Genomic DNA, 27450 nt, shown 5'->3' on the forward strand with positions numbered 1-27450 from the left:
AAGAAATGGAAGGTTGGTCTAGAGGCTAGATATGGAGGAAGTCAGTACACAAAGGCCCCACACTGGGTCTTTGGACTTGCCTATGACCTCACAGGGGTCAAAATCTATGGCTGCAGCTGGTCAAAATGTTTTCCTGAGGCTTACGATAGAATGTGCCTTTTTGTCATGAAGTAAACTCTACCAGAGAATAAATATATTTGCTACTTTGAAGGTGGTGAGGCACTGGAACAGGTTGCCCAAAGAAGTTGTTGATGCCCCATTCCTGGAACTGTTCATGGCCAGGCTGTATGTAACTTGGAGCACCTGGAAGATGTCCCTGCCCATGGCAGGAGAGTTGGAATGAGGCGATCTTTCAGGACCCTCCCAATCCAAGCCTTTCTATGATTCTATGATTCTAATATTAATTGGCTTGGATTTTGAGTGTAACTTCAGGAATGAGTGCTTTGGATTTTCTGCTGCAGGGTTTTACTTTAGTTGCAAAATCTGTCAGATTTGTTTTACTTTAAATTCCCAGTATATGTGCTTAACCTTCATTGCACCTTGAGGTAATTTATCTGTAAATTAACACTAATCAAGAAACCTGAAGTCATGTGGGATGCTTCTAATATTTTGAAGATAAGTAATATTAAGCCTAAATCACATTTAAAGAGGATATTAATTGAAGTAGTAGAGCAGGACAAATCAGTAAAACAGAACAGCCAGTCAAACTGGGTTAAAGTTGCTTTGCTTTCTACAAAAGCAGAAAGCACACATGGAGTATTAATTACCATATTAATTAATATTTTTTACAGTTCTTTGCAGAATATAGGTGTCTACAGCATCTGTTGTGCAGAACCAAAAAATGGTCAGTCCTGTCTATTAAAATAAACTGAGAAGGGAAGCCATATGTCAGGAAGCTCCTCTGCTGGGGGCTTGCTGGGTCACAGGAGAACTCCTGGAGATGATTTGAGCCCACAGCTCCATGGTGAGGCTTCCAGCCGCTAACTCTTGGCAGTTCTGCAGGGGATTAGGATAACTGTGCTCCCAGGTCTTCCTGTTAGATCTGCGGCAACATGAAAGGTTTACTGGGATAGAAAGAGAAGACAGGAAAGGGTTGGAGGGAGGAGAGGGAGGACTCATCATCCTTGATGTAGATACTGCTGAACAACTGGACTTCAAAGACTCTGTTAGTCACCCCAGGCTCCACATACAGTCAGTGGAGAGGAAAAAGAACTCAAGAAAGATATTTGTCTCAGGACAGGAAATGCCTGTTTCCCTGCTGCCTATGTGTACATGTAGGTACCTGGATACTGGTGAAGTTAGCTGAGGTGACCATGCATAGCCTATTGGGTATGGCAGTCTCCTGGGAGGAGAGATCCTGAGTTCTGGCCTCTGCTTCAAGGACTTCTGATGGAGTTTGTGCAGATTACAGGTCACATGGACACAAGCATTAGTGAATGCAGAGTGTCCCTTCTTCCTCCAGCTGAGGAGAGTGCATTATCCCAGCAGGTAGTGCATTATCCCAGCAGGTAGTGCATTATCCCAGGGGCTGAGGTACTGCTGAGGAAAGTAGGACGTGCATATTTGAATGTCCTTTTACAGGAGAAGGAACTTGGTCCACGTGCTGCTTCCTGGAGAGTCCTTGGACCATTAAGCAACTGAAAGTGGGAACCACCTCCTGTACAGCCCCTGCTCTGTAAGACAGCAGCAGCTGCCATTACCTTCTGGGAGGAGGAAGACCTGCCAGGAGGTCTTGACATGACCCAGCAGCCTGGACAGACTGGTTGCTTCAGGGGGTTTAGGCTGAAGAGCAATTTCAGAGCCCCAATGGACTTGGAAGTGAGCTGAGTGCTGAACTTTCAGGCTTGTCAGGCCTCAGGCTCTACATAGGGAGGAGCACGAGACATCGCAGTTAAAAAGATTGGTTCTTCACTGTCCACACCTGACATCTGGGCAGAGCAAACCTGACATCTCTCACAAGGGTATCAAACCCAGCTCCTCTTGGCTTCCCCTGGGTTTCTGGCAGCCCTTGGATGATCCATGGTGGATCACAGGGATGGGGCACAGGCTGAAGGGCTCTGGGTGACAGCTGCTCCAGGGCACTGCTGTTTTTCCCAAGCCTTGCAGCACACTCCAGTAAAAGCCTTGCAAGCAGAAGGCTGTGCTGCAGACCAGTGGGAGGGAGAGCAGGAGGAGGAACAACACAACACATTACAGCCAGGGAAAAGGATTCTGCATCAGGGATTATGTAATTTTTGACATGTCCTACATATCACGATCCAGTACCAGGGAGCTCACGCTGTGCCCTGCCACGTTAGCAGGGTTCACTTTAGACAGTTACTGTTAAATGACATTCCTGTCCTTTCGGAGCTTCTCCAATTTCATGTGTACCACGTCCTTCTGGGGCAGCTCCTCAGATCCCGCGTGCTGCGTGGCACCAGGCTGGAGCCGCACACTGCATGAGCCCATGCCCAGGCAGTGCCAGGGGAAGCTGTTACCTTGTACTTCAGCTCCCTGCAGGAGGGAGGCTTATGGACGAGCCCTTCGCCCCACTGCAGGCCAGCACCCATTAGGACGTGGTTTGCATTTAACTGCACCTCCGGAATAGGAATCCTCATTTGGGAAGTAAAACCCTTTGGCACTGTTACCAGACCAAACCCATCCCTGCTGGCTTTATGGCCCCTGATGGCTTTTCCACATTTCACATGGGACTGAGCTCTCAAATGCATTTTACAAACTTGACCAACTCCCTCCAATATCTGCTGGGGTTCATTTTCCCACTGATATTTTGCTTATTCCAAATGAACTCCACACCTTTATCTTTTTTTCCCTCATTGTTTTTTTCTTTCAGCAGAGAAATGGGCAAGTGAAAGTGCATCACATGTACAGTCTGGGAAGAGCACAGAGGCAGCCAGGCAGCCATTGCGGGGGTTTGGCACCTTGCTCAGGAATGAGCACATGCAGGTAGAATGTTACTCCGCTGCTCCTGCTGAGCGCTCTGCAGTTCAGTCTCTGCTGAATCCCAAAGTCGAGCAAAAAGCAGCTGGTTAAGGTGGAATTTGAAAATCAGTCATAAGATAAACAGGTTGCAACATTAAGCACTCTCCAAGGGAAAAGCAGTGTGCAGCATATGTTCTTACTTTGGAAGATATTTAAAAAAAAAAAAAAACAACTTTAATGGACTCTTCACTGGCTTATGGTAGCGGAGCTGTTAATTAATTAAATAACTATATGTGAATGGCATCCATTGGGAAAGAGCCTCACAGCTTCCAGATGCCAGTTATTGGCCCCATTACGGGCCTAAAACTATTACAGTAAATCATTACATGCTCCAAGATGAACTGGCACACTATTGCTGCGAGGAAGGATGGAGCTATTCTCACTTGTGCCATTTTGCGCCAGTTTTTATCTAGTGAGATTAATTAGTACTTTTAGAAGTGCAAGTCAGAGCTATAAAATATTAAAGGATATTCCATCAATGGAGTGGAGACCTGCTTAAGAAAGGCTTTTAAAACTTTTGGATGTTCACGGGTAGATAGGAGTTGAAAGAGATAATGAACAACATCTGATTTAGATTTTTTTTTTAAGAAAGGTCAGATTTATAGCTAGTGGGACTGCATGAAGCCTCCTTTATGTACTATGGGAATACTCAGAGGAGGACATTAAAGTTTATCACTGAAGTTCAGGTGCCAGGTAAGCAAACAGTTTCTCAGGCCAAAACCAATCATTTAAGGCAGTTATTCCAAAAAGAAAATAAACCAGAAAGTATTAAATAACCTTTTAGCCTGGGTCCCCTGCTGGGAGGGGAACTTTTTCTGACATTGGATGGCAGCCTAGAATCTATGATCTGGCCTAGAAATGGCTTTTTTTTCTTCTTTTTTTAATTATTAAGCTATAAATTTTCACCCCAAATGACCACTATGGACCTTTCTGGTTTTTTTAGGCTGGGAGAGGGAAAACCACTGAGTCACCTACATCATCACTTGCCCAGACAGAGCATCCTTTGAAAATCCTCTTGCCTGCTCTGTCTGTTCTGAAGCCCAAAAGCTGAGTACTGAAGAGGCACTTCAGGGACTGTTTATACAGTTTACCCAATAATTAGTTCTTAGAGACATTAATTCATGGATAGACACTTCCTCTGAGAAATTATTCCACAGCTGAAATTCCTCCCACAGCTGGATGAGGCAGGCTGAGCACATGGGGCTGGAGATTTTGCAGTCCCTCAGCCAGAGCTGGGGAGGAGCAGTGCCGAGGGACCTGCTGCTGACACTGTCCTCTTGCTCCAAGCCCTGCTCTGAACCATGTGCGAAATCTCTCGCCTGAACCTGAGTTCAAGCAGGGTTCAAGTGGGGCCAGAGAGACCAAGGGGGCTACAAGGAGCCACCTTTGCTGGTGCTGGTAACCAGCCCTCCCACACAGCCTTGCTGGGGCAGACTGAGAGATGCCATCACTGATAGGCCTCTGCTGCTTAACGCAACAACCTGTTTGTCCAGAAGGACAGACAGGATCTCCCCCAGCTCAGTGGGAAAGCATCCCAGACTGTTCTGGAACAAAAAGCCTCCACACTGCCCCGGGACATGGACGAGGGGTGGCCATGGGGCTGTGGGTGAAATGCAGCTCTGCTGCTCAGCCACATCACATCCAGGTCAGCCTGGCTTGGAGGACAACATTCCTTCCCTACACCATGGTGTATAGGGCACAGGGTAAACCATGTGTCCAATAGGTCTTCAGCAAGGGTAGAAAAATCAGGTGTTGATTGCTTGGGGGAGAATCACAAGAGAATGGATATGTCAGGAAAACCAACCTCATCTCGCTGCTTCTCCTAAAGCAAAGGTAAGGCCACATTCACACAAATCCTACAGGGAAGTGGGACTTACTGTATGAGAAAAGCATGAGTGAGGGTTTGCTGACTAACTCCTAGTTAAAGGAAACAAATTGATTTATTATATGAGCATGACAAATTGAGACACCGATCTTCCAAGTCAGGCTGTGTGAGCAGCTCCCCGTGTCCACGTGGCTCTGATACAGCCCAGTAAGGCTGACAGCTGGGACGTGTAGTTGCCAAACTGGGAATATTGCTGGCTCGATTGCAGAAGGTTGGAAAGTTTGTGGTTATACTTTTCTGATGCGCCTGAGATTTGGGTAGGAGCCACGGGAGCTACGGCTCCTCTGCTGAGGCACAAGGACAGGCAGCTGCTTTGTCAGCCTTCCCCAGCGCGTGTGCTGGTAAGAAAGCACAGCCCTTTCTGTTTTTAAATGAAAACAAATTGCTTTCAGGACCTTGGATCTGAAGAGGGGAGTGTCATCATGTGTCCAACACAAACAAAAAACCGAGCTGAGCCAAGACCAGCCCAGTGCTTGTCTCCCATTCTCTGGCTGTAAACACAAGAGACTCCTCTTGGCTTGTGTGAGAGTGGGAGGGAATGCAATCACAAAGCAAAAAATGTTGTTTCTATTTGATAGTTTAACGTCATGTAGGCAGGAGTTGTGCTTTTCTACTGAGCACACTATTCTACTCCATGGAGTCTTTGAATGGCCTGTCCTTGTAGTAGAGGAAAATAAACTGAGAGAGGAAAAATACAGCTACATTTTTTCTGCAACACAGATACACTTTGTTGGATTTTTTCCTGAGTGCAACATATGTACCAAAAATACCAGTGTGGTCTTAATGCCATGAACACCATGACTGAGGTATTTGGTGGGAAAGGGCTCCAAGTCACTGGGGCATGGAGAGTACAGGGGGATGGGGACAGAAGATGCTTAGATTGTGGATTTTGATCCAGAACAAGGTGGAAGGGAGTGCCAGTCACCACAGGCTGGGAACAGGACTGTGCTATGAGCCTGTGGATACCTCTACAGGCTTCAGAATCACAATGTGAGACAACAGCCACTGTCAGCATGGCCTGATGTCCTTCTCCAGCCACCACCACCTGGCTCTGCCTCTGCATGTGCTTTCCTACACCACAGTATTTTTTTCATGCCCCATGTTCTGAGTAATTTGGGAAAGAAGTAAGAAAAAGAAAGAGAGCCATATATAATGATTGTAGAGTTAATGGTGGATTTCAAGTTCCTAGGTGGAGGAATAATGGATTAGTGTTGAAGTCTGGTTCAGTTATGTATGTTCTGGCAGACACAGCTGGAGGAAACCTTGAGGTGTAGATGAAAAGTCCATTTTCACTTTGTAAAGATGTATGCACAGCCTTAACTTTAAAGGTATAAATTTTCCCGTTGACTTCCCTGGAACTATTCATGCATTAAACATATGCATGAGCCTTTCTAGAAATAGGGAATATAAATGAGGCTACCAAAATAGTTAGCCAGAAATACTTTCTGTACAATGGAATAGAAAAATTTACAAGAGGTGTGCACATAGGAGCTCTTAGGAACAGATAAATGTAGGCCACACTGTTAAAGGACAGAGCACGTTGCTTGTGTACGAGGGTGTTTCCAGCTACCTATAGAGCAGACTGGAGTGCAGTTTGCATTTGTTACGTTAATTAAGCAATTTACTGGAATTTAGCATGTGGCAGATTGGCAGGAGGCAAGTTTAACTTGGGTTGTGTGGCTGAGATCCTTTCATTGCGTTGACAACCTCAAGTCCTGCCAACAGAGAAGCACACTCAGTGCATTTCTGCTGGTGGCTTCTGTGCTAAGTCCAACTTAAACAATTCCATTGGGGCCTGACAAAGGGAATGGATAAAAATGAAAAGGACCTACATTACTTGAGCAGTCTGTTGTGGGCAAGATATCCTGAGTCTTTCATAAGTAATGAATTTTCATTCAAGGAGTAGCTTCCCTGGGCTAGCAAGAATTCTGTTAGCTATTAGCCCATAATTATATTTTTAATATTCACACGGGAAATGTTTCTATTTTTAATGTCTGTAGCTGTTTCTTCACATTGTTTTTCTTGATAGGTTTATTGTCTAGGTTATGTTGTAGTCATCAGCATTTAAATCTATAGGTTGTTCTGGAGTTACCATGGCCTCTTTGGGAATGTCAGCTACACAAACTTCCAGCAAATAAGCAATATTGAGACTTGAACTTGTGGTTGGAGAACAACATGAACCCAGCCTACAGCACTATCAAAACCACTTGTTTGGCAAAGCTGCCCTATACCCAAGCCTTTTAGACCTGTGTTTGTTAAACCACCTTAAAACAGACCTTTAAGTTTTGCTGTTTTATGGCAGAAGCCTGGGCAAGTCACATCCTCAACCATCTTCTATGTTTCCTTTGATGAATTAAAAATGAATACTTGAACAAGACCATCAACTAGAAGTCTGCAAAAAAGCAATTCCTTATTCAGGAGTACTTAAGGCTTTTATGCAGTTTCACAGGATTGGGGGAGTTTGGGTCTTTGTATCAAGACTACACTCTGACCTCTCTTTTCTTCTGTATTCAAAACCTAATGTCACCCTGCCCAGGATTATCTGGATTTGCTTTTGCATATCAAGACCAATGAACTGGTTAGAAGGAAAGCTGTGGGGAAACAAGGCAAATCCAAAATGAGATGAGGCTCCAGTCTCTACTCCAGTTCCACTTGTATTTATTCTGGTTTCCAGCAGGCTTCTTTTGGCTAAGACAGATTTACTGCTTGAGCTTTGGCACAGTGTTTCAGACAGGGAGGAGATCTGGGACAGGAGACCACAGTGTAAGAAAATGTACCTCCCATTCAGTTTTCATTAGACAAAAGGATTTCTCCATTGCCTTTGAATGTCCTCTTTCGTCCATGATGGCTTTGCAAGATGAAATGCCTTCTATGTGTTGCTGTTGTTCACAAGAATTCTGGAGGCAGCTAAATATATGTTTTTGTCTGTGTATGAATTAATATTTTAGTGTTAGTACATCCTACCCCATAATTATACTGAATTGGTTTTGGAGAGTCTGAAAGCCTACCTGCTTCCCAAAAATAATGGTTTTGGCTTCAAATAAATGACAGGACAACAGTGACACTGAAATCATCCAGAGCAGAGAGTAGCCAGGACCAATTTTACATACTGGGAATTCAGCAGGTTTTGAACTTTTGCACTGGTATTTGATAATTTCTTATCATAACAGAAAGCACTTTTGTTTGTGTCACCTTTATTTTCCTAGAAGCTAAACCTTGCTCTTGGAGAAAACAGGCTGTAGGATCAAAAGATCTGGAAAACCAGCCTTGTTATTCTGTGTCTGCATTTTTATAATCTTCAGGCTCTAATTCAGCTGTGCTGTACATGTAAAAGTGCAAATTCAGAAGGAATAGTTCAAAGTTTGACTTTTGGCTTTCAGATCCTGCAGAATTTTCTTCATATCCAGTGAATTCATTTAAACACCTGTCTGCAATCCTGCCTGCTCTGTGTTCTAGCACTCCCTCCTACTTTTCCTATTGTCTGTGGTGTCTTTGATCAATCCATGAGTGGAACAACACTGTTAAGGGATGCACAGCCCAAACTGGAGTATAGTTTTAGTTCAAAAAATAAACCCAGAGAATGTCCTTTTCTTACCTTTGGGGTAGAATACCATACGAACTCTGTCTTACCAGAAAAGGAAGTATTGGGAAATTTTGTTTCCTAGAAGAGTTATTAGAAGCAGGAATAAAACCCAAACCAACATGAAAAGAAAAGCGTGTTTTGTAATCTTGACACTCTGTTAAGCTGCTCTTTCTTGTTAATATTTGGTTCATAGCCAGCACTGCCATGAGGGTTGGGTAAAGTGTCACTGAGACTGCTGGATGCAACCTCTGTCCTTCATTCAGAGCAGGAAAATGACTTGAGCTTCTTTACAAAACAGAAGTGACTACAACACAAAACACAGGCACGAGATCCCACCAGAGCAGAGCCATGAGCAGAACTATGGAATTTGATCAGAATGCAAGAAAGGGTTTCCTTTAGTGGTGTCTGTACTCCGTGACACTGATTGGGAGTCACTGGCACCACATGTGGGCATTGTGCTGCTCTAGAGAGGAGCAGAGCCAGCTCTCCCTGTGCCAGGAAGGATGCCAGGAGCAGTGCCCTGGTCCAGGAGCCATGCTGGACCTCCCAGCAGGTGTCTCCAGGTGATTCTCCTTTGGGCTGTGCTGCGGTGCTCAGTCACAGGGGTGAATTACTGACACTGGTGTGAGCTGATCTGCAACCAGCAAAGACCTGAGAATGTCAGAAATTCCCCTTTCCATCACTGAGAAAGGTGGATTTGCTACTGTGGCATGGTGAAAATCAGGCATATTAGGATTGCCCTTCTGAGTCCAGGGGGTCTCACTGACTCCTCTGCTGTGGTGGGAGATGGAATCTTTCCGGAGCATCCAGCAGCCAGCAGTGGATCATGGATATTCTCTGGCAGGCACCAGGCAGCTGAGGCCTGCCTGCCTCCAGCTAGCACTGACTGCTCCTTGATTTAACCACACCTGCGGGAGTGAAGGAAAGAGCTCAGCCACTTGTTAGGATATGGACGTATGGAATCCCACAGGACATTTCCACAAAATTGACAACTGTGCTAGTAAGTACTTTTTTGTGTCTGCTCAAGGGACTGAAATGTCTAAGTTATTATCTGCAGCAGGGACTTCAGGCTTAATAGGCTCAGAGTGCTTGTGCAGGCCATACAATCAATGGGAATGGGCATGTAGTGTCAGGCTGCAAGATTTGTTGTGAACAGGATTGCAGAATAATCATATTTGGAATGCTTCCATGGATTTTAAAGATGGTGAGTGAGCCCTTTCCTTTAACTACATGAGCTATTCAAATTCCTGGCTCCACTGGCTTCTGTAACTTCACTGCCTATGCAACTGGTCTATAGCATTTGCTTAGGGGATTCATAATTTTTTTTAAAGCATCATTTTTTTCTGATGGGTGAAAATACAAGCACCTTATAATTTCACAAAATTTTATTGTCAGAAAAGTGCCACTGATGCCTATGGTAATTGAAATGCAAGCAGTGGCAGTAGTATCACTGCAGAGCCACTAAGTTAAGGCATTAAAATAAAGGATAAGGGAAAGTTCAGCCATGACCTTCTAAGTGAATGCTCCTCATCATGGGCAAGACTGCTCAGCAGGGTGGAGACACGGTGTCCTGCCACCAGCTTCCTGCTTCCCAGAAGGGGTTGAACTGTGTCCCATTTCCAGCTAGAAGAAGCTGTGACAGGAGCTTCCAGTGGCAGTATGTGCTGTTCCACCAGGGCATGTTGATAGGAATTTGGAGGAGCAAAACAGCAGCTCTGGTGGTGTCTCCTCTCCAGCCAGGTTTTCCTCTTCAAGGTGGCTGCAGGCTGCTCCTGAAACCCCCTGACCTTTTTAGAGTGTGCTGTTTCCAGCTAAGCCATTCTTTGCTACTATGGGCATTTTTCTACAGGCTCTGGAGAGAAATGGAGCCCTTTGCCTGCCAACTTTTGATGACCAAATGGCTCTCCTGTTTCCCATACTTTAGCAAAGCCTTGAGGAATTTCCCGAACAGCCTCCCCTCTTCTCAACCCCTTCCCCTCTCACTTCCCTCCTTATAGAGATAGTGGGATGGAGACAGAATTGTCAGTGATGGGAGTCTGAGATGTGCCTCAGAGACAGCACTGCCCACCACAGCATGGTCTTCTCTATCAGCAGTGTGAGAGTGTGCAGTACCTCTTAAGTCAAAATTCCTGTTCATCCCATCACAGGAGATGGAGAGTCTGTTCCTTGACCTTTGCCAAGCCACCTTTGAGGCCTTGATTTCTGTCTGCCACTGCAGGAACCTCACAGCCTTGCCTGGCCTCTTTTTGGAGCAATGGCCTAAAATCTTGTCTCTCTTATACTCAAACCCCAAGATTGCTTCTTTTTCCTATCTCCCCCACGGCTAGGAGGTCTTTAGCACAGGCCCAGCGAGATGTATGAGAAAGAAGCCTGGCAAAAGGTTTAAATTAACTCTAGTGGTTGTGCCAGCTCCTGCAGAATGAGTGCCAAGATCCAAACATGGCTGTTCACCAGCATTTGGCAAGGCGGTGACATCTTGTCACCGCTATCCTGGGGCACTGAGGCCCACACAGGTACAACGACCAGCTGGCTGGGGCAGGATGCAAAGCAGGGTGGGAAAGCACAGGGAAGAGTGCCAGGCTTTTCCAAAAGGAAGTCACAGCCCTGTTTCTTCAAAATCATCTACTCTAATGCGACATTACTCCAGACTGCCAGCAGAATCAAGCCTCCACAGCTATTTACCAGCTACACTGACGTGTCACACAGGTTCAAGCTTCCCTATCTGGGTAGCCCAGTCTGTGCTGGTAATAAAGAGTGTACATAAACTCTCAGCAAAGGAGAAAACTACTCACTTTCAGTGAAGCTTAGTCCTGCCACAGAAAGCTGCAAGAGTGCTTTGGAGCTAAGTGCTGACTGTTGGGAAGGTGCCTAGAGCTGGAGGGAAAAAACCCCCAACATAAAAGAGGAAGTCTGTTTTTACATTTAATTCCTCCTGGGTCCAGAAAAGCAAGGCTTTATATTTTCATTATAAATAAGCTATAAAGCATTTATACAGTGGAATCCATATGGCCAGGTGGGAACTACCTGCAGGTCATCTCTAGTCAACCTTCTCTTTGAAAGCATTACCATACTAGACACATCAGCGAACAGTTCATGGGTCCTTTTGTCACATTCCACGTTATTCACAGCCCAGTGCCACTCTGCTGTCTTCTCTCACACAGAAGGATGGCCAGACCTTTGATTTCAGAGACTGCTGCAGGGCATCAGTTCTCCATCCAGATCATGCACATCCATTGTACTGATGCTCCTTTCCCTGTCTGAAAATTTTTTCCATTGCCAAAATCTTCCAAGTCCTTCCAGTGTTTCCCCCTTTCTGAAACACATGGGTCCTGTGTTACTCTGTAATTGTTGGACACCTTGCACTTGTCTGCAGCTTTTATACAGGTGAGAATTCACTGCAACTTCCTATACCAGCTGGAGTTTGGTGCTGTGGCACAGCTTTCTCCTGAGATGGGTGGTAAGTTTGGCCTATGGGTGGTAAGTTTGGCCTTGGTGATGGCAAAATGACATTGCCCATTGCCCCAGTGTGGTATCTGCATATCAAAAGTACAGTTGAATAAAGAGGTTCAAGAGACGTTTTATAAGAGCAGCCACAGAAAAGTAAAAAGTCACGTTTCTCTTCAGACACAGTCCAAACCTGCCGTACAGCTGCCATCAAAGTGGTTATTTCTTCTTCCTTTGTCCATTACTCTCCAGCAAAAATACAACTGCAGGTATGTTTCCACAAGAGAACATTTATCTTCTGCCATTTCCAAACTCCAGGGAAAATTAAGCTTCTGAGATTAGTTATAGAAGAAAAGGGAAACTTGAATTTTATGTGCAAGTACAAACTTAAACCAAGCAAACTCTTATTTGTATTTTATTTGCTCTATAAAAAGTCTAGGAATACAAAGAACTTTTAACTGAATATAAAACTCAACATTTTCTTTCCATGTGTCCATAGAAATATTAGTTTAGTTGAAAATAAATATAAAACCTGCAAAATACCTTAATTTGGTTTTGCTAAGAAGCTCTCTCATTATGAAAAGGATGGAGGAAAGGGTGAACTAGTTCCTCTTTACTTCAAGCTTGCTGCTTTAATTCCATGTTGCATATGAAGCAACAAACAAAAATTCTAAGGAATGTAAAAAGTTCCTGTGCCTACAAAAGCCTTAATAATACCACCCTGAGCTGAAGAACAATGGCACTGACATGAAAGGATTTTCATTTCTAAGAAATACCTGGCTAAATCAGAGTTCAGGAATACAAGCATTCCATGCTCTTCTGCAGGGCTGATTTAGCACAGACGTACTAACCCGAAACGTGCTTCCTGCCTGGGAGACTGAGCTGCAGCAGCTCAGGGCACCCCAGGTGAGACACTGGGCTGGAGACGGGGCGGTACCTCAGGTCTAGGTGAAAGAGGAGAATCTGCATTAAACAGAGTATTTGCCACATTTATATATGTGGCAAATATATATGCCAGGTATAATGCCACATTTCATACGCTGTTCCTGGCTCACAAGGATCAATTGCAGTCTCCACTAACTACAATCGGTACAAAATTTTGCAAAAATTCTCCACTGAAGAAATGGCAAACCCCATTTTTAATACTCACAGAGCATTAAGGTACAAACAAAATTGCTGCTTCCCAGGTTCTTTATCAGTGCATCTTTCTGAGACTTGTATCCTAAAGGTTCATTCTCCCAAATGCCAGAGGATGAGGTCAGTGCACTCCCAGATTATGCACTGCCTATCCCTCCTGCAGTATTACAAGGATATGCAGATGCTCAGCACTTCAGAAATCCAGGCTTGCTATACAGCTAAAACAAATGTGCAGAGCATGAATATTACAATTACCAGAGAATTAAAAAAATCTGTCTGCATTCAAAGTAAAAATAAAACTGGGAAATTTCAAAATTTCCTGAGGTGCTCTTTTTGATCAACTAGAACTTTGGCTTCATTTTAGTTTAGGCATTTCTATAATAGTACAATGCAAAATACAAACTACATTGTGAATAATATAAAAGCTTTTTTTCCAGACGGGAATGCCAGAACATATCCATTGTTTTTTTCTCTCAAGCATATTCTTTAGCAAGTATGATTTTATGAAGAAGTTAATCATCAGTGGAGATGTATTCTCCAAATGGAAAGTGGGGCTGGTTTCTTTTTTTTCTAGTAGAAATTACATAGTCCTAGAATTTTCAGATTTTAAAGTGCTCTAGTTGTACTTGAATTTTCCCATTCTTTTTTACAAAAAAATCAATAATGCCCTTTATGATTATTTGTAGTGGAAGTGTCTACTCATGGTGAACCATCTAACTTGGGTCCACTAGGCTGAATGGTTGTTGTATGTTTTTTCATGGATTTGTGTACTTATGCAGGTTTTGAAATAAAATACATATTGGTGCTGATGGATTAAAAAGCACAAATGAAATGACATTCTATAAAATCATCAGCTCTGGGGAGATGTCGAAAAGGCAAAGTTCACTTGTATCAAAGAACTGATGGCATGAAGAAGCAATCAGATGGAAGGTTTAAAATGAGAAGGGGAAAAAAGGAAGTGTTCTCATAGAAAGAATAATTAAACTGAACTCATGGTGAACAGACACGGTGGAACCCAAGAGGGTAACAGAACTATACACAGCTGTGATTCCAGACATACATTCAGCTTGAAAAAGCTGCTTCAGAAGTCAGGAAATTCAAAGGTAAGTGTCTCACAACAGTGGTTTTTAGGCATCTTCCTCAAAAAGATACTGAGTTAGATACTTCTTCTTAATATGCATTTTTGTTAATAATCTCTTCAATCTAAACTATAAAACGTGCTGTGCAACATGACTGAACAAACATCACTGTGAGAAATATTTCCCCCTTGTTTGAGTAATTTGAATTTGTAAGCTAATGTAAGTTTTTGTATTAAATAATGTACTGTGTGCAATTTTCTTTCTTGTAAAGCACTTTGAAGCTTTCAAAGGGCACTTCTAGGTTCATAAATAATGTGGTGTTCTTTGCCAGAACTGTAGGGCATTTCTCATAAGTTCTGAATCTTCTTTGCCAGAATTGCAACATGTGCATGCCAAATCCTGCACACGAATGTTCTACATGTGGCAAATACATATTGGTAAAGACCAGAGGCATGGCATTCCTCGATTTCTTAGAGAGAGTGGGGAAGGAAAAGAAGTGGGAAGGAATAATGAGGGACAGCAGAGAAAAAAAAGTCTGTGCATGATTAAAAAAAACGCCTAACAACAAAAAAAACAACCTCCACTCCCAAAACATCCCCTAACTTGCACTTAATTATTTTCAAAAACTAAACTATTCGCTGCATGCAGCACAAACTCACACATATCCTGCACTGGGTCTTTACTTTTCCTTCAGTCATCAAAATCAGGCCTGTATTTCTTTAAAAGATGGAAGATTCTTCAATGCCAGCTGTTTGTAAGGGTCAGAACACCTGCAATCCCTGCTCCTCTGAGCACTTGCTAATGTAAATGGAGAGGTTGAGAGCTTGGAGAAGCAGCACAGTCAGGATCACCACTATTTAATAGGCTGTGAAAATGAATTCTCTTCTTCAGGCAAAATCGTGACTGCATTTCTTATGCCCAAGGCTACAGGGAATAAACCAAGGCCAATGTTTATAAAGAGTGAACTCTGGCCTTTTTGCAACCTCTGCCACAGACAAGCAGACTCCTACTTCTGGAGTGTGGAAGAGGAGTAGTTTAAAGCAGCAAGACTCAGAAATTCCAACAGGCATTTGGCCACATCGATTAGACTGCTGAAGGATACCGTAAGTTTAATGTGTCTTTGGTTACCATTTTCTTGATTAGGCAGAAACAAGTAATGTCAACATTCCTCTATTGTTTGGACTGAACTGCTGAAGTAATTCAAAACTTTTACCATTCCCCACCCTTCACTGAATTTTAAGAAAATGGTGACAACAATTATTAATCACCCAGCAACAACCAGCTAGTTGAAAAGTTACTAAAAGGTACTTAGACCTAATCAGGCCTTAAGCACCAGGATTTGCTAAATGTTTACCAAATAAACTGATGTTAAAACTGAACTCCACATTCTGCAACGCTAAATGAACGTTTTACTATCTGGTTTCTTTTGAGGTGGCAAGAAACTACAGTAAAACCTTTGCTGTTGCCAGAATTACACTGCTTAGAGAAAAATATCCTGTGGGTTACCATTTGCTGCCATGATTTACAGAGATATGGTCTGTAGTCTGTATCAGTTTCATGTGGAATTTTTAAAGGTAAAAAGCTTTCTGCAGAGTTTGCAGATTTCTGCATTAGTGTCTGTGTTGTTGCAAAGAGGATCAAGTGGTGCTGTGTCACAAGCTTTTCAAGGAAGTTAGCACATTTCTTCAGGTTCATCTCCTGCAAGGTAAGACTCTCCCCTCCGTTGCTTCTGTCTATCCAATAAAAAGCTGATAAACTGTCTAAGAGCAAAACACAGAGCGAGGGGTGAGCGCAGAATAGGTTTTCTAGAGAGTAGAGAGTGAGGAGTAACTGAGTGCTACTATTGCAGCTCACAAGGAAAAGCCTTCCCAGGCATTGCTTTATCGTTTCTTCTGTCCCTTGTGCCAGTCTGTTCTCAAGAACAGTGACCAGCCGGAGCATATCGAAATGGTAATCTGTGTCAACAAACATGACTTCTACTTCCAGTCCTCCTTCTGCTTTGGGAATGATGCAGCGAGCTATTAGGTGATAAAGCATTTCTGTTTTTCCTGTCCCTTCTGGGCCATGGAATTCAATAACATCTCCTGTTCAAAAACAAAGCAGCATGTTGTCAGGTAAGAGCATTTACAGCCCAGTGTCAGTTTTCAGTGTTTTCTGAACCAACACTCACTATTCCATAAACTGAAAAATGCATTTTAGAGAGTTTGATATTAAAAAAAACCCATTTAAATCCTGGTTAGCATCTACCAAGAGGTATTTCAATTTTCAAGAAAGGCCTCTAAAGTGAAGTTAATCAGCTGCGAACAAAGGTTGTAAACCTCTGCCAGCAGCATCTAAGAGACTTCTATCAATAAAAGGTTGACAACTGGATTTCATCTGTATCACTACAGGCAGATGAAGGCAGAAGAGGAAGCTGCTCCACAAAAGCGGCTAAGAAACCATCTACATTATGCACACACAATTAAGAAATAACAAAGTAGAGGACAAAACAAAAAAAATCTGACATATTAGAGGTCATGTCACATAGATGTCACATGCTGCATGTCACAAGATTCCTACAGGAGTCTGTGACTGGTGAAGAGAACACCACTAAGTTTATTTAGCACTTTTATTCTACTGTGGTGATAATAATGTGAAACTGCCTCTTTTGACAAGGGAGACTCAGGGATTCCTTCAACTCCAGGCAATGCCTCTGTCTGAAGCAAAGGATCTCTGTTCATAAAAGGATTCAGCCTAAGTACCTCATCCATGTGGGTCATAAAATACATATCATAAAAATTTAAAATGTTAATTAAAAACAGCATTACGCTTCATTAGGAAACCAGTTTTTTTGTAGAATGTGAATGCAAGATACTCTAAAGCCTTATCCAAAGTCCTCTGATTTCTTGTATCAGAGCAAGACTCTAAAAAAAGTTGATTTATAAGCAGTTCTTTATAAATTTCTAATTTGGGGAACTGGATTATTTATTTATGACATTTTGGATTTCAGGCAGAAGGGTAAATACACACAGTAAGGACAATCACACAACTGTAATTGTAGGAAGGTAAGAGACTTCCACGGCCTTGGCAAGTGCAAATGGCGTTACAGCTTTCCATAGGGGGATGAGAGAGTAGAGAATTAACTGCAACTTTCCTTAAACATGTTCGTGCCTGCCCGAGTTAACAGGGTTTTTCAAGTCACTGCTCAGCTTCCAGAGGATGTCCTCATTCACAAGTGCCTATAATGTCAAGCTTGGGATGGGGGGAGGAGGATGGTAGGGAAGAAACCAAGCTCTTCTCCCTTTGCAAGTGTTAAAAGCAATTTACACCTGATGTGACAAGTCTGTCCATTTCAGTGACACCCAGAAATACCATTTCTATGAATTTCTGATACTTTGAAATTTATTAAAAAGCTTGACTGCCTCCCAAGCCCTTACTAAGCTGTTCTGAATGGCCCCCTCGCTTCTGAGAGGAAAAATGACTACATTTCCTGGGACATAAGTTTTTATTTTCTCTTCCTGTCCAGAGGTCGCAGTGTCCAACTCTTGACACTTGCAGCCAGTGGCTCTGCTGTCACACAGCCTGTGCCAGAGATATAACCACACCCTGGCAGGGTGAGATACCAGCTTGGAAGAACTACCCGAAATGTGCTGGGTAGGTCATTCCCTCATATTTTGTCTCTTGAAACATTTTAGAACAATTGCGTAAGGCAGCTCTTGTTAAGGAACGAAGTGTATCTTTTGTCACTGGCTGTGGCACAAAACTTCTGCCACCCTGACTGGCATTTCTGAATCCAGACCAGTAACTGAGTGGGCTCAACAGGCAATACAGACTGCTTCACCTGCCTTTACAGCAAAATATGACCTGTTTGATTCAAAAATTGTTCTGGGAAATAAATGCTTCACTTTTACCATTTGAAGACATTCTAGCAGGATATCTGTGTGCTGGAGAATAACACTGGATGAGGTTTTTTTATTGGCAGAACTAATAAAACTTATTTAAGTAAAAATTCTAAGTTGAATGACAAAAATCATTCTCAGAGGTTTTTATGGTGGTGGTTTATGAATGTTCATAGTAAGACAGCCAAGCACCCCTCAGAGTTTGTTCAACACTGCTGAAGGAGATACACAGCTGCCTTGTAGTTTGACCAGGACACTTGAGTTACTCTGAAAACATTAACAGCTTGGACTGCAAGAAAACCTCAAGAGAGCTGGGGATTTCTGTGCCTTCCTGATTATCCAAGAGGCTGCCCACAAGAAGAACGGGTGCAAAACAGGAGCCATTTATAGCAACATCTATAAATGTAGGGTTTCATTGAATTAGCAACCAGGCTGTTACAGTAAGATAAGAGGGGAAATTCATTTCTCTGGATCAGAGAGGACAAACCATGACACAGCAAAGGAGGAAGGGAGGCCAGCAACATTTTCAAGAAGCCTCTGACACCCTGACAATAGGTCACAGAAGAAACTGAGTGATCAGGACTAGCATCATCCATTAATGTCAAAACAACTTTGAAAAGAGGATTAGTAAAAAGATACTGTCACAGGATGAGAACAGCCTGAGAGGGAGAGCAGGAACAGACATTTTAACATGGAAGAAAGTTAATGGGAATTTTTTCTATTAGAATTAGTGTTGGCAGATGTTAAACATATCAGTAGATGAATGTTCCATTAGCTTGGCAAAACATGCAGAAGACAAACTAATTGGGTTAATAAAGACTTAAGTTTGTGAAGATTTAACAGATGGAGATGGATGAGCAGAGTGATTTCACATGAAATTCAGCACTGGTGAATTCAAGAAGTAGGTTTTAAGGAGTCCCCCAACACACTGCCTGGCTCAGGGCAGCTTGAATTGGCCCATTATGGACAGACTAAAGAGAACAATAGTCCTGCTATGAATGTGCATACCGGTTCAACTAAATGATGCTGCAGAAATGTAAATATTTATGTAAGATTAACATATTTTTAGCTGAAACATTGTGCTCAGTCCTGGTCACCAATTTGGTGTTATCTTTTGAAAGAGAAGAACCTTATTTTCGTCTGTAATCAATCCACCAGCAAATGCTGGTTAAACTATTTTCTGACACTGCAGATACAAACAAGCTGTTGGAATACTCAGCAATAACTTTGTGTGTTTCACATTGTAGGCTACCTTGAAGTTCCTGGGCTGGCCATTTTGTGCAGAAGCTGTCACTAATATTTATACCATTTATAAGTGAAGTTGAAAGGCCTTATATTTATTCCAAGTTAATGCTGGGTGTCATGCTATTGCTGAACATCAGAGCATTGCACTGACACCCACACCTTCATGCCAGTGGCACAGGGGAAATATGACTGGCAATAGTGGAAGATTATTTAATGCTTGTGTCACTTTTGCTCCATTCCAGAAGAGCTTAAATGGTATGTAATTAATATACTTATGTGTTCTTAAATATGCAAGTCCATCATAATTAGAAGCAGTGGTTAGAATATCACATTAATACCTATATTACCTCTCCCTATTTTACAGTACCCCGACATGCAAGTCATGAACACTTAACTAAAATGTAACCTTTGGATAGTTTATTGAGACTTCATATATTTGTTTGGTTTAAATACCATCAGAAAAAAAGAATAATTTAGGTCTTTGCATTGCTTTAATCACAGCATTTTAGATGAAGCACTGTTCAGTATGGACTTCATGGGCAACATTACAGAATTCCACAGTGACACACTAAAAGTCAAGCTCATGACAAATGGAGAGGTAGGCCTTCAACAGGGATTTCAGACTGAATAATGAGAACACACATCAAAATAACACACAGGCTCACATGAATGCTGTGGTATTAAAAGACAAAGCAAAAACATAATAAAAGGTGAAGTCCATTTATATATATACAGCTAAAGAGCTGTGCTAATATGTTAGGCAGCTTCATTAATGTCAGCCAAAAAGCATGACCAATATGGGTAATAATTGATACCATTTGTTGAAACCAGAAGAAAAATACACGGGCTTCAAAAGCTCAATGACTGTTGGCACTCTTTGGCACCAGTGATGAATTTTACAAGGTTTTCAGCCATCTTAGAACTGAGGTTCTGGAACACTCTTTGGACAGACATGAACAACCTATAAAGCTTTAAGAGCAAAGCAGATAATTTGACATAAAATTATGTAATGCTATGGACTGCAGCAAGGGCAGTTAGTGATCCCCAAGAAAACTTCTTAAAGTCTGTTTGACCAGCACATAACCAGTTTAGTCTCAACAGTGCATAAAGTTGACTAAAAAATACCAAACATCCAGACTAAAAGATCAGCATTTTATATTTATGTTTTGAAAAAAATACAGTAATATCTCATCTTCTAAAAAATTAAGAATTTGAGAGCCCTGTGAAGCATACACCAATTTCACTCCTGGCCCTTAATTCTTCTAGTGAGTAACACAGCCATTCAGAATTGAGAGTATTTAAATATTCCTCTATGCTCTGCTTGCACTGGCTTTAGCAGTATTTCTCCACCCTTTATCTTTGTTATGTCACATTGGAAACTTCCAGGGCAGGAATCATGTACTGCTAAAGCCCACATGCGTTCTCAAGTGCTGCAAAACAATACACAAAGAGTCTCACAGTGACTGCATTTGTAGACTAAGCATCATCTCTCATCCAATTATCCTGATTCTTTTTATTGCTTTTTCTGCTATTTCTTCTGAACCTTCTGTATTTGTGGGGATTAAAACTGCAGATAAGCATGCTGCTAACCACTGAAGCCCTATACTTGCCCTATGAAATCCACTCATTCATACCTAAATTCCACAGCAGTACCTCACCAGTTGATCCTTACAGTTTGCCACTCATATGCCTATTTTCATACATATTTTTAGTCTTCTGTAATCAGAGTTCTCTCTTCCATTGTGAAATTAATGAAATTTCACACAATCTGGAAAATAAGTCTGACTTCCTGAATAGTGTGTTAATTTCTGTTTAGTTCAGTAATTTCTTTCATTAAAATATCCAACCTTGATCTTAAAATTTCTTGGTGTCATTGGGAGGTTACCTGATTTCTCCAATCTTAAATTCAGGTTCATTCACTGAAGGTCTCTATGAGCCATGTTGATCCTGACATTGTGAACTCATTCAACTAATTAGTACCTATTTCCATAATGGAATTGTTTATGAAGTTCTATCTAAGTATAATTAGGATTTTTCAGGCCAAGACTGAATGGCTTGATTACTTGGCTTTATTGAAAAATACTGTTTGCTCGTGCCCCTTACCCTAACTTACCCAGACAACTCCATATCACTGAACTCTTTGCTATTTACTGAACCTCACGTTCTTTGCAAATTTCTGCAGTTATGACTTTGTGGTGGTTGTCTAGACCACTGATTAAAAAAAAACAAACAAAGAGGTTTAATGACAGACTCTAGAACAAACTGCTGTAAAACTATTAGACACTGACCAACGTGCTTGGTATTTACTCACACCTGTGTTTTGATATGCATAAAGTAGATTTTAAGGCCTATTAAACAATGTTTGGAATGGTGACTTTGTATTATTCCATTTTATCTAGTTTGCATAGCTACATCAACAATTAAAACTCTGATCTAGGGCAAAATAATTTACTTGTATACGTATCTCTGTTACATTGGTCTGAGAATACTTTTACATGGACATTTTTCGATTAGTGGGATAAAGACATTTTTACCATGGACAGGAGATCCTTCCTCAGCAAACAGATAAGGTTCGAGATTCTTCAGAGAACTTCTGCCCTCAAGTCGTGCAAGCAGCTTTTAAAGAAAAGACAAAGAGCCATGCTGTCAACTGAAAATAATGGACCTTGGGAAACAAATTTAAAGGATTCTAAGAACTGACAGTTTTCCATGACAGTCCTATCGAGAGATTAGCCTGATTTTAAAGATGTTTTCATAAATACATATGGAAATGTATAGTCTGTACTACAGCAACAGAAGGTTCTAGCCTTACAAACAATGAGCACACAGATTCAGTGGCAATGAGGACTGGATATATGAGGAGAAGTAAAGCTTAAAAAGCAAAGGCTGCTCAGGTACATTACTGAGAGGAACTGCCTCCGGTACACAGCAGTGCTGCCCATTCCAAAGAAAAAAGGGAAAGAACATCATTTGTAACAACCATCACCTCCAAAAAAAATACTGGCTGAGACGTGAAACCTTACGCATCATCAATCCCTCGAGTCAGCCTCTCTGAGCATTTGTAAGTAAAACCATGTGCATTTCACCTGAAAAGTTACACAGGACTCCTCTGGGCTACAATCCTACTATATCATAGTTACTTGTTCAAACAGAGTATGGATTAAGAATGTTCAAAAGTAATTAGTCACCAGTGGCTCTGCAAGAACCTTTCTAAAGCAAGCTTGAATTTGTTAAGCAAGTTCTCCAAAGCCCCTTGTAAACTAAGTCCATTGTAAAACTAATTAGTTCAAAGATCACGGACAGTTTCTTAAATTGAGAGGTATTTGCATAGCAAGTGGATAGGTATTCACAAAACCTGTGTTAGTAGTAGTTCTGGCACACTGTGTAAAGCAAGAATGAACATTTCCCTGGTACTAGAGCTGTTATTCCCTACATGTATTAGCACACATGGGAAAGGACATTATTGGGATGCTCAGTGTCACCAGAGCACGTACCCTGGTGCCAAATACTACCTTCTCCAAGGCACCCAGCTGTCATTTAAAGATCTGAACAAAACAAATCCTGTTCAGTTTTATCCCATCCTCAAGACCAAATGAGCAGTGAGCACACACCTTCAAACAACTGCTGCCTTCTCTTGCTTTCCTCCTTGCTACATCCATGAGCAACATTTGCTCTGAATTGTCTTAAAAGTTCTTTGAACAGTTGTGTGTGTGTGTTTGCCTTTAACAGTAAAATAAAACTCCATTAAATGGCCCTGAATTTATTTCAAGTGGTCACAATGGGAATCTAAGTGTGACATTACCATTGACATTTTAAGAGTCCCTTCCATTAACAAAGTGTCAGTGTGTTTGCCTTGGCCTCTTCACACGTATCCAGGAGAGTTTTCTGACTTGTCCTCCGAAGGGCCAGAGTAACACTTGAATTGACCTTGCTCTGGATCACCAGATCCTCCTGTTACACTTCACACATTTGTGCAGCACAGAAAACACAGAGTGAACTCTTGGAAACCAGCAGGGTTTCATGATCTGGACAAAGCAAAAATCCAGATGGACATATGTACACAAGAATACAGGAATGTAACTTGGGGTACATGAACCAGCAGCTCTCAACTACCAACAGGGCCTTGGCACACCCTACATGTGCAGCTCTTCTGTGCAAGCAGCTGCCAGGGGCTGGCCCTGGCCCCCAGCAAGGGGAGGGACCACAAATCTCTCACCTCCTCGTTGGCAGTGGAAGTTGAGAGAAAGAGGAAAACCACCACAGGCTGCTGCTTTCTGATGCTCTTCACTTCTTAGCAGAGGAAGCACCACTGTGGCACTCAGGGATAACAGGGGCTCAATGACGGGTGCTGCTGGGGCCAGCAGTCACAACTACTGCTGGCCTAAACACATTTCTGCAGCCTCCTGCTCCTAAATTAACTTGTACATTAATAAATACATCCTCTGCAGTTAATTTTTTGTGGAAACCATGAGCTGCTGTCTCCTCTTAGACTATTAACTCTTTAAGTTTACTGTGAGAGCTTTGGAAACACACAGTAGATTGATTGCTATCGTTTAAATATGAATCTGCAGTTATTTAAATGACAAGTTTATATATTAATTTTAAATAACTACAGGTGCTTTCTCTGAGCACTGCTCATGTAGGTAATTTATGGTAATTTGCTGATGATAGCGCACCTGTGTTTTTATCAAGCTTGTATTTACTTCCGAGTTCTGAAGCAGAATCTCCAAAGGCACTTGCCTCATTAGTGCCATGCTGGGAGCAACGGGGTTCCTGGCAGAAACAGCCAACAATTTTCCTTCAACTCTCACAAAGGTTTGTCCACACTGCAGCAGAAGTGATGGAATCAAAGATGAGATGAGACACTACACAGGCATCCCTCCCCTCTGCCCACATTACAGACATGGACAATATGGGCTGTTCCAAATGGAGCAAGAGCCACCTTGGCTCTGCTCCAGGGGAGGCATTTCCATTTTGCCTTCTCACACGTTCTTCTGGAAAATGAGAGGGGGAGAAATCTACAGCATGTGAAGGGAAATCTGAAAGGTGAATGTCAGGTGTCCCAAGCTTTGTCACAGACAGGGTACAGAATACAGCAGTACAGCACCACTGGAGAGAACCTTGGAGTGGGAAGAGCTTAGAAAAAAATCCTACGTCCATTTCAAATCCCATATTACAGACTTCAGATTCTATAATTGAACTGTAGGTGCTCATTTCTTCCTCCATAAGCCTCTCTTTATCTTCTTTTACAGAAAACACCACCTTTTAGCAACCTGCTAGTCGTAGGTCCTCACTCTTAGGTGTTCTTTGAAAATGTAATTATGCCAGCAAGAAACTGCACAGATGTGCAGTTACACGAAGAGAACAAGCTGTACAGCAAAAGCTCAGCAGCAGCTGGGTTAAATGTCATTAATTGCAAAGCTGATGGGACTCAAATATTTTAACTATGCCTTTTATAATTTATCGTCCTTTTTATAAACAAATACGCATATGGACAGTTCCACTGACTAATGCAAGATGTGCTCATACTCTGTTGGGTTCAAGAGAGCTGTGCATCAATGGAAGCACACATGTAAGTCTTGTCAGCAATGAGAGATTACTTCATTAAAATGTTAAAGAAATTCAAATTAAATACTCCAGCTCTGTTAGAGGCTGTGAGCTAACCTACAGGCTATTTACACATACAAACCTATCTCAAGTACTAGACAAAATTTAATTCTCAACCACTATAACCGCTCTGACTGAACTTTTGTAAACTTTGGGCATGAAGATGTATGCAAGCTATTTGTCATTACTTTTATTGTGATATAAGCTGTTTTGCAAGAAGCTCTAATCTGTTGTATTAATTACATTCAATAATAAAAGTATAACACTGCAGTCTCAGTGTAACTCAGTAAAATCTGACTTTACACATGAGGCTATTTGAGGAAGTATTGGTTTAAATTAAGTGTTTTCTGTTTCAGGCGCTTTTACAATTTTTTTTCCAGACACTGTATTCATACATTGACCTCTCTTAACCCATTGGTTGTCAACCCCTCCCTTGCTCCAGGTTGGATATCCATCCACTGCAGGCAGTTGATGCCATGTGCATTCCCTGTTCGCACTACTCATGTGGACAAATAAATGCATTTACCCCTTGGACACAGAGTACATCTCATGCCCGTAATTCGTGTCTATTTGCTGATAGTGGACATCTGGTTCTAATTTTTCTTTTTTTAAGTGCCAAAAGGGCTTAAAAGCTCAAGTCCCCCTAAAAGCCACGCAGAGCTTTAACAACAAATAAATTTTATCACACATATGTTTTATGTGAACTATTCAGCATATTCTGGTACAGTTCCACACAATCTCCACGCAATTAAGTTGCTGATTGCAAGTGGAAGTTTCTCACAAATAAACCACCCAGAAGGGACAAAAACCCCTAATACAACAACACAACAGAACTCGGAAACTCAAACCTCTTTTCTCCTAAAGAGGAGGAAAGCAATCCCACCTTACATACTGTTTATTTATAGAATCGTAAAGTCGGAAGAGACCTCTAAGATGATAATAGTTCGAACCTTTAAATCAAACCTTCCCCACAAGTATTTTTCTTTAGGCATCCCCTCCAACACTTAGGAAGGGAGCCCGAAGGAAGTATTTATAAAACAATTACCGAGACAAATCAAGCAATCTCCCCCCGTGCTGCAAGAAGCGCCCAGGGCAGGAGCCCACCCGCATCCCGACACAGAGGCAGGACAGGGACCCACGGGCCCCTGATCCCTCCGGGATCCGCAGGAAATCCACCGAGACAGCCTCCGCGGCGTTTCGGGGGGTGGAACTCCCTCCGTCCCTCCCACACCGCCCCCTCAGGAGGCCCCGAGGGGGCTCTCCCGCGCCCGCCCCGTGGCGGTGACGGAGGGAGGCTCGGCGCTCCTCTTCCCCTCCGGCTGCGGCCTCGCCCAGCGCTCCCCGCCCGTGTGCCCGGGCCGGGGGCTGAGGGGAGCAGGGCGGGGGCCGCGCCTCACCTGCGTGCCCGACTCCGCCCCGCCGAACGCGTCACCCATGGCGGCCCTCGCGGCTCCGCGCCCGCCGCCGCCGCCCCGCAGCGCCCCCGCTCGGCCGCGCCCTCTGCGCCTGCGCGGCTCGGCCCCTCGGGAGCGCGGGGTGGAGCCTGCCGGCTGCGGAGTCGCGGGTTCGAGTCCTGCCTCGGGCTCGAGTCGCGGCCCCCCACACGCCCGCCCGTCCTGTGCGGCTTGGGATTCCTTGGACACCGCCGGGAGAATCACAGCGTCAAATAGGTTGGAAAAGACCTGTGAGGTAATCGAGTACAACTTATGACCGAACACTACCGTGTCAACCAGACCATGGCACTGAGTGACTTGTCCCGTCCTTCCTTAAACTCCTCCAGGGACGGTAACTCCACCACTTCCCTGGGCTGCCGGTTCCAGTGTCTAATTACTCTTTCTGAGAATAAATTCTTCCTGATGTCCAACCTAAACCTCCCCTGGCACAGCTTACAACCATGTCCTGTCATCCTGTCCCAATTTACCTGAGAAGAGGCTGACCCTCACCTGGAGGCAGCTGTTTATTTATTTTTAAGGACCTGTCTTTCTATAGGTGTGTGTCGGTTTTTTCTGCTCCTGCTGGAAAGGGGCAGGTGGCTGGGCTGGTGTGACTCAGGGGATGGTCCTCTGTGACACTGGGGTAGTTGTGACTCAAGGGAAGCTCGTTCACGGGGCTGCAATTAAACTCTTGACGCCTGCGAAATTGCTCTTTGCCAAAGCCAGCTATCAATTATGACTTAAATTAAAAGGGGTCTAGAGTATTTATAATAAGTCTCTGGAATGAACTGGGCTTGTATGGTGTGTGATGCTCTGGGGCAGGAGCTGATGGCCAGTGGCTCGGTCACATCAGCAGCCGTATGCCCATGGCTGGTAGCAGGACCTGCTCCTCCCGGATCACGGCCCGTCCACTGCAGTTGTGCAACCTGGGCAGGCAAGAGGGATGGGCACAGGGAGAACATGGGAGAACCTGTTTGTGTTTTCCATAGGCTAAATGCAAAACCAGCAGGATAAGAATAGCAGCTCCCAGTATCTGCATATCAAAGAGCAGTAATGATATCATCCCTTTGGGTCTAGTGAGGTTATCGGTGATACTGCACGTCCTTACAGTTAGGAGGAGAAACTGGTGGTGAAACAGTTCTCTGTTTCTTCAAAGAAATCATGTTTGTCTATATAAAAG

General features: G+C 42.9%; 1 protein-coding gene across 6 annotated transcripts; it reads right to left on the reverse strand.

Annotated features, from left to right (window-relative positions):
* XRCC2 (X-ray repair cross complementing 2) lies at positions 1–26310 on the reverse strand. 6 transcript variants are annotated; one of them, XM_048323470.1, is made up of 4 exons: positions 26235–26292; positions 23907–24056; positions 21765–21846; positions 1–1064 (listed from the first exon to the last, which is right to left on the reverse strand). In XM_048323470.1, the coding sequence occupies exons 1-4, from the start codon at positions 26271–26273 to the stop codon at positions 889–891; spliced, it is 447 nt and encodes a 148-aa protein (XP_048179427.1). In that variant the 5' UTR covers positions 26274–26292; the 3' UTR covers positions 1–888. The 6 variants fall into 6 exon arrangements, 4 of the variants coding, with proteins under 4 accessions (XP_048179427.1, XP_048179181.1, XP_048179341.1 ...); XR_007207535.1 differs by lacking the exons at positions 1–1064; positions 23907–24056; positions 26235–26292 and adding exons at positions 7506–12223; positions 12668–12835; positions 25883–26226; XM_048323224.1 differs by lacking the exon at positions 1–1064 and adding an exon at positions 12908–16191.
* Positions 26311–27450: the final 1140 nt, after the last annotated feature.

This window comes from Corvus hawaiiensis, chromosome 1 (assembly GCF_020740725.1).
Source record: "Corvus hawaiiensis isolate bCorHaw1 chromosome 1, bCorHaw1.pri.cur, whole genome shotgun sequence".
NCBI lineage: Eukaryota > Metazoa > Chordata > Aves > Passeriformes > Corvidae > Corvus > Corvus hawaiiensis.